Source organism: Denticeps clupeoides, chromosome 4 (genome assembly GCF_900700375.1).
Source record: "Denticeps clupeoides chromosome 4, fDenClu1.1, whole genome shotgun sequence".
NCBI classification, from domain to species: Eukaryota; Metazoa; Chordata; class Actinopteri; order Clupeiformes; family Denticipitidae; genus Denticeps; species Denticeps clupeoides.
Genome location: NC_041710.1, coordinates 18,439,197 through 18,446,605, shown reverse-complemented (window position 1 = coordinate 18,446,605; position 7,409 = coordinate 18,439,197). Strand labels below are relative to the sequence as shown.

The following is a 7,409-nucleotide window of genomic DNA, read 5'->3' as shown; positions in this document are numbered from 1 at the left end:
CTGACAGGCAGATTACGTTCCAATACCTTAGAAGATGAAAATGGAAAATTTCACTGATTGGCAACATCTGTACCACATGGGATGGACCACTGCTGCATACCTGTCTAAAGAAATGCAAGTCCATGTTTAATGGAAAGTCCATACTGGCATACAGTCTAAAAAGACATATTAAGGGCAAAGCACAACTATATAGGTCACTTAAGTCTGACATTACGAGATTAATGGCGTTGATGGGGGTTAAAAAAAACAATTCAGGGCAAACGTATTAAGGCGTAACCAGCAAGACAGACAGCAGGTTGCCCTATGCAAAACATGATACTATGCCTAACAGCTTCTACTGTCATTAGTATCCCCAGTGTATCATTAGACGAATCTTCAAACATCGCAAATTCCTTTGCAATGGTTTGATGACAATGGTTTCTCCATAAAGCCATGGCGAATCATTCCATTTTGAAATGTGGCAGAATTGTCCAAATCTTTAAGTAATACTTTAAGATAAAGTACTAATGCACATAAGAAAAATGAAGATATATTTTAGCACCTTGAAAAACACACATTATGAGTATATGGATGTTTTTTTCATGTCAAATTAATTTAAATCATTATGCCAGTCTTCTCTTGACAGTAAATGTGTTTGCAAGTGTATGTTCCAGGACTTTGTGACAGGCAGCTCACATTCGTGTGGTGACATTGGAGTGCTGGGATCAACACTTCATGGAAATGAGAAAGGGAGGAAGAATCCAACTACAATGAGAATTAATCATGAAATTAGCACAGAAAAAACCTACACAGAAATATAAAGAACCATACAACAATTTTAATGGTTATTTTTAGAACACTAAATGTATAGTAGGGACATATAGTCTAAATAAGTAAATATTATCAGATGAATCTGTAATAATAATAAAAAACTATAGAAAATGCAGGGAATATTAAATTGCTGGGACAAACGTCTTAATTGTCTTTTTATCCTCATAGCATATGGACAATTTCAAAATTTAATATTTAGAGGGAAAAAAAATCCACACATCTTATTTAGATGTTATTGACGAGAAGAATATAAAGGTAGCATATTCAACCAATCTGACAATTTCCATACATTACAAAAAGATTGGGTGTGGGTATAAAAGAGATAATGGATTTGATTATATCAGTATCCTAAACAGCACACCCTGTGGCCTGATTGGTGGGCCACAGTACACTCTGACAACACCACGCAGGACTTAAACATTGTTGCAATTTTATTCACAAAAAAGCAAAATACAAACACGAACTACAATTTTAAATATACAATGTCCATTCAGCTTCAACATAAGGTCAGGCTTGGGTCTGCGGCAAATCAGGCTAACCACCTCTGCAAAAGAGAGATCCAATGGCAAGGGTCATATAAAATTTAAAACTAAGCACAGTCACAAACCATTTCAATACATTATCTCATACTTACACAATAATGTTGTTAATTGGGATGTGGATAAGCTTGACAAAGAACCCAATGAATCCCATAATTGCAAATCCGATTGCAGTTGCCACTGCAATTTTCTGAAATTCTGCAATCATTATAAAAACAGAATATTTCAATAGTAGTACAGTATAACACTGTGGTGCTCCTTAGACAAAATGGGTGAAAAACTTCTCCTTCAGAGGAATAACATCTAACTTAGAAATGTACAAACATGTTGCAGAGCAGATTTCATTTAAAAATATAGATGTTTTTGTTTAAACACGCAATGCAAAGGTTCAAATGGAACTTTCTACGAATTAACCATGACAGAGAGTAATCATCCCAACACTACTAAATATAAACAGATGAATTTCACCTTTCCTATCTGGTTTTGTACATCTCTTCACTAGCCTTATGGAATCCTTGACAAATTGACGACTAGGTTCCACAAATTGCATAACCTGATCCATGCTGGAAAAAGCCAGAAAGGAAAACAGTGATTAGCGACATCATTACGACACAAGTCCTGCCAATGTTAATAAGAAGACGTGTTAAAGAGGCAGTCCGTAGCTTTAACTGCGGGGGTAACAGTTATGACTATTACATTTTTAAAAAGAGAGAAGTGGTATTACCTTTATTTCTGCACAGCAACAGCCACACCTCTCCGCACGATGCTAACAGTAGAACTTCCGCGCTGCACACGACGGCCACGTCCTATTTACCGCTGCTAACGCTGACGACGCATTGACAGGACGCATGCGCACAGGACGACTTCCGCTGACATAGATATTAGTACGATAGACGTCTGCACGCCACAGATATATACACACTAGATGTCCCATTCCGCGTCTCAGCATGAGGCAGTCGCGCCGTCATATTTGGACGGTGTTCCAAGCTCGTTCCACCAGGGGCGAAAATATTGTAATATTAATAATGAAGGATCAAATCTTAACATTTGATAAGTAAGATTTTATTTGATCATCTTGCATGTTAATTTTTAGGCTGGACAAATAACGCAATTCATGTTACAGACCAGAGCATCATACCACCTCCACTCCATAGGAAAGGCACAGCTTCTGTACTGACATCTGTAAATATTGCAGTTCTTGACAAATCTATACAAAACCTCTGCGTATGGACCTGCCCGGGCTATAGTAATTTTTCCAAATAAGCAGGTAAATGGATTTTCATATTTCATATTAAATATAAAATAAATCTGAAAAATGTATTGTGTTCAGCTCATTAAATGCCCGTTGCTTTGTAAATATAAACGTATGAGTAGCAATGCTACAGGGCTAACATTGCTGACATTTGTATTTGCATTGCTCTGCATGTAGCAGGAGTATAAGTAGTATAAGTTTATTCTGAATGTCAAAAATACCTATATGCAGATTACATTTTGAACATAAAATAACAGTCGATTTCCGAAAACCGCTTCTCTATCAATTTATTCTCAGCTCCGTTGTAAATACATGTCTAACATTTGAAACGAACCAAGACAATAAAAAAAGCTTTATGGTTCGTTAATTATCTATGCCATCTTGACCCTGATAGACGTTCATTTATTTTAAAGGAGCGCCACACCGTCCCAAGATGGCGCCTCTAATGACGCATTCGCTCCCATGAGCACCCCGTTCAACGCGACATCTAGTGCTGACAATATGTCTGAACGGTGCTCAAAACCGCCGCCTGGTGGACCGGAGGTCGCATGTTGAAGCAAAAGGCAGTAATATAACGTGGTATCTGTCCTCCTACAGGTGGACAGTGGTGGAGAAAGGTTTTTTGCCCTTATTTCTTCCATTGTTTATGTATTGTTTGTATAAACATCACTGGTTGCATGCTAATGTTGTGCTGTGTAGTGCGTAACACACTCGCCTATGAACCAGAAGACCCAGGTTCAAACCCCACTTACTACCCCTGAGTGTCTCCAGGGAGACTGTCCCTGTAACTACTGAGTCGCTCTGGATAAGGCCGTCTGATAAAGGCTGTAAATGAATATGCTTTTTTTATTTGACCTCACAGTAACAATATTTTTCATCAATGTAATGAAAAATAAAACAGTGACTTGAATGAAATTGCAATAATTCAAAGTTAAAACAATTATGTGTAGCATTGATTATTTCTGTATATCTTGTTTACATCATTTTAAAATGTTGGCACAAACTGAAGGGAAACAGACAAACCATGCTTCTGTGGAGTCTACAGAAATCTTGCATTTCTTGGGCCAACATACAATGTTTATTCCCAGGTTATTTTCAGCATCTGGCAGCTGAGCTCCCACAGTTTCTCTGCCATGTCGTCATCTCTGGCAGCTTGAGAACAGCTTGCAGGGCCACAGTTACTGGGGGCATTAAAGATGTATGTTATTTACTGGCTGATGGCATGAAGTTATGCGCCCACACATCACAACAATGTAAATGAACTAACTGGAATATTTATCCTGACCAATTAACCTTGACTTTCCGATCTGTGCACTTACCTGTAATATCCCCCGCTTTCCGTCACCAGCTCCGGCTCTACCGCAGCGTAAATAGAAGTTTGGGCTCCTTGCACGACAGTCTTTGTAAAAGGCCTGACAACCTTCCACATGATCAGCAGGGGCAGGTTCATATGCCGCTTGAGCTCAGTACGGACAACTCCAGGGTGGACAGCATATACAGTCACCCCAGTGCCTTATGGGAGTCAAAAATTAGATCCTTTATCCGCTACTTTCACTATGAGAGACCCCACGAGCTTACCCTTGAGTCTGTTGGCCAGGGAGCGGGTGCTTAGAATGTTGGCGAGTTTGCTCTGCCCGTAGGCCCGTCGGCTGTGGTAATGTCTCTCGCTGTTGATGTCGTCCAGTCTGATGGTTCCCCATCTGTGTGCCATGGAGGAAATATTGATGATTCTGGCTGGGGCAGACCTTTTCATCAAATCCAGCAGCAGAAAGGTAAGCAGGAAGTGACCTGAAAGGCATCCTTCATTCTCAGTTTTTACACTTAAAATGATGTCAGGTGATATCATACCTTTGACTTGATAAAATCAGTTGCTGCAGTCCTCATATGCATAACGTAACTAGTATTAAATGTCTTGAAGGCAGTAATTTAAGGTTCAATGAGTGCCACTGACCTAAATGATTTACCCCAAACTGCATCTCAAAGCCATCTGCTGTCTTCGAGTAGGGGCACATCATGATCCCTGCATTGTTGATGAGAATGTTGACTTGTCTCTCCTCTGTGGACCAAAGGAGTCAAAAGCAAACTCGTTTTGGCAGACGCTGCATGTCGACATGAACACACAATGTCCCGTGAATTCTTCCCAAATTTGATTTCAAATTTCAGGAAGGAAGTGGGATTCAGTTAGATGGTTTTAAAGACAAAACATACATTCTACTTTCGTTTTAGATGTTTAGCCAGCAACGATGAATGACTCAACTATATTGTGGTACAGAAGGACTTACACCAGAGCCACTGAATACAAATGTCAAAGTCTCCACTTACCCTTATTGATTGCTTCAGCAAATTCTCTGATGGACTTGGTGTCTGACAAATCCAGCTTCCTGACCACAACATTTTGATTCCCAGACTCCTCCACAATGTCCTTCATAGCTGCCTCTGCCTTTCCAACATCCCTACAGGCCAGTATGACCCTGGCTCCTGCGGAGCGGAAAACCACAACTTCACATCAGCACTAGCTGGAGGCCTGCAGACACATCAGCACTGGCTGGAGGCCTCCATCATTATATTCTGTGCTGCAGAGAAGCAAACTGGTATCACTGTGTGCAGAACGAAACATAAAGAAACCAGGGTTGTGTCTGTGTGGCGATTTCTATCCATGCTCCCACAGCCCATGCGTTTTAGGTGAATGGCGATGCTGAATTGGCCCTGGCGCAGTATTGCATGTGTTTGCTCTGCAACACATAGACACCCAGGCAACCTCGTGTGCAGCAACAGATTCTGGGATAGGTTCCCAGCAGCCCTGAAATGGAAATATAAATGGTGATACCATGTATTTTCTCCAAAAAAGGGGATTAGCTACATACCTCTTTTTGCTAGATCTTTTGCTGTTTCTTTTCCAATGCCGGTGTTGGCTCCTGTAATAACCACAGTTTGGCCATCAAGTCTTGCTGAAGAAGACCACTGACCACCAAAAAAAGCTCTGTGAATGGAACATTTTTAATCAGTTGAATAAAATACATATTATAAGCAATTTATATCTTTTGTTATCCACTTCATTTCAGATGCTCAGAGTTGCAACAATTCATGTCACAATTTCTAGCTAAGCGGATTCTGGTGCAGGAGCATGATAGAAAATGTGCACTGTTGCTAAATGCAGCATTCTAGATGTGACTTACCTCAGTGTGTATATGTTAGACATGTCTTCAGAGCAAATTGAGTCATGTCAGTTCTTCATAGTTTGCAGCATTTTGCCTGAATGTAGTAGAGTGAACACGCAGGAGCTGTAAAGCGTGCATGCCCTGTCGCAGAATTTAGTATTGGTAGGGATTAACTGTTCCCTAATCTCAGATTATCGCCGGGGACTCAGTACAGTTATACTTTTCTTGTTCCATTGTTGCAGCTCCTGACTTGAACATGTTCACAGGCCTCCAGGTTTCATTGTTTTGTTATGTTGATGATCTATAAAACATTTAAGAAAATCTATTTGTTTTCCTTGTTAGAGGTTTGAGGTTTGTATTAAAATGTATAATATAAATATAATAGACCACTGTAATCCCAAACACAATAGACAATTGAAGAACCTGGTCACTTTAGTACTTGGGTGAAAGAAGATTACTTGTTGAGAACAGTAACAATATTGTATCTTGTTGTCATGACAATAAGACACATTTTGGGGCAATGTAACAGAGTGTTCTCTAAAATCACATCAAATATGTCTTCTGGATTTACTGAAATAAACTGACAGCTTTCACACAACCCCCTCTTGTCAATACATCACACACACAAGCATAGCCTTTTCCCTCCATTTCTTTCCATTTCCATTCTTTCTGTGCTTTTAACACACCTTATTCATAGGTGATCAGCAGATAGCACAAACATGATCTTTATTATAGTCATATCAAGAGCGTGTCATCTACTATACCAATCATGCACATAGATTATTTCAAGAACTAGTGAATCTGACCTCTGCGAACAGTCCCCATGTGCTATGTCTTATATAGAACTTCCAAGATATATCCTTATATGTTTTGTATGTTTAAAAAATATGATTTAATCATAGTTTTAAATAATGAAATTGTGCAGATTTATACTGATTGTGCAAGACTAAACACACACAAAAAAACACAGGTATTATAAAAGCATAAAATTATTTGGCAAGCCACTTGCATTGAAGAGCACGGAATCACTGTGATTTTTCAGCAAGCTCATGTTTCCAAATGTGATGCTAGGGTGCCCCCGGCTCACCAGGTGTCACCAAATCACTGTCGGTGTCATGTCTCAATTACTACCAGAGGTTTCGAGTTGTGTTTGGGTAATAGGGACATCTGTATAAATTGTGGTTTTCCTCACTCCCCTGTTGGTCTTTAATTCAAGTATGCTACTTCTTTTCTTTGTGTGCGCTTCTGGCCATTCCATCATGTTTCTTTTGTTTATTAAAACACCCACATGTCAATCATATTGTTTCCTATCGTGGTGTTATACAAAACCAATTATTGTTAAATATAAAATGTCATCAGTTAAAGTTAAAAAGCTGATTTACTGAACAACCAAAATAGTTATGTAAATTTAGTCTCTTTTCAGAGAGCAGGCTCATGTGGCACAGCTCCCAGTTCCCAAATGACTGTTCATTTATTATCATCTGTATGTTCATATTTTTGTAATGTTGCCATCAACACACAACATCATCAAAACCACCTCGTTAGACACAATATATTGAGTTGTACAGTCATGCTATAACTGTTCCATTTATGTAAAAAATATAATATGGACAGTTTGTATATAATTAACATTAACAAAGCTAAAACAAT

General features: G+C 39.1%; 2 protein-coding genes across 2 annotated transcripts; both read right to left on the bottom strand.

Moving 5' to 3' along the window:
- Positions 1–1,223: 1,223 nt before the first annotated feature.
- LOC114788524 (protein transport protein Sec61 subunit gamma-like) lies at positions 1,224–2,214 on the bottom strand. Its single transcript, XM_028977176.1, has 4 exons — positions 2,074–2,214; positions 1,818–1,912; positions 1,445–1,547; positions 1,224–1,354 (listed from the first exon to the last, which is right to left on the bottom strand). The coding sequence occupies exons 2-4, from the start codon at positions 1,909–1,911 to the stop codon at positions 1,345–1,347; spliced, it is 207 nt and encodes a 68-aa protein (XP_028833009.1). The 5' UTR covers position 1,912; positions 2,074–2,214; the 3' UTR covers positions 1,224–1,344.
- A 181-nt stretch (positions 2,215–2,395) lies between these two features.
- On the bottom strand, positions 2,396–5,927 carry LOC114788521 (retinol dehydrogenase 12). The gene is made up of 7 exons (XM_028977175.1): positions 5,778–5,927; positions 5,466–5,581; positions 4,924–5,079; positions 4,553–4,657; positions 4,180–4,389; positions 3,921–4,113; positions 2,396–3,782 (listed from the first exon to the last, which is right to left on the bottom strand). Exons 1-7 carry the CDS (start codon positions 5,798–5,800, stop codon positions 3,680–3,682), a joined length of 906 nt encoding a protein of 301 aa, XP_028833008.1. The 5' UTR covers positions 5,801–5,927; the 3' UTR covers positions 2,396–3,679.
- Positions 5,928–7,409: the final 1,482 nt, after the last annotated feature.

Coding starts and splice junctions, on each gene's coding strand:
- LOC114788524 (XM_028977176.1), bottom strand. CDS start 1,911: ATGGATCAGGTTATGCAATTTGTGGAACCTAGTCGTCAATTTGTCAAG. Junction 1,548..1,817: donor TACAAAACCAGATAGGAAAG/GTGAAATTCATC, acceptor TAATGATTGCAG/AATTTCAGAAAATTGCAGTG.
- LOC114788521 (XM_028977175.1), bottom strand. CDS start 5,800: ATGTCTAACATATACACACTGAG. Junction 4,390..4,552: donor GTTTGGGGTAAATCATTTAG/GTCAGTGGCACT, acceptor GATGCCTTTCAG/GTCACTTCCTGCTTACCTTT. Junction 3,783..3,920: donor GAAAGCGGGGGATATTACAG/GTAAGTGCACAG, acceptor TAATGCCCCCAG/TAACTGTGGCCCTGCAAGCT.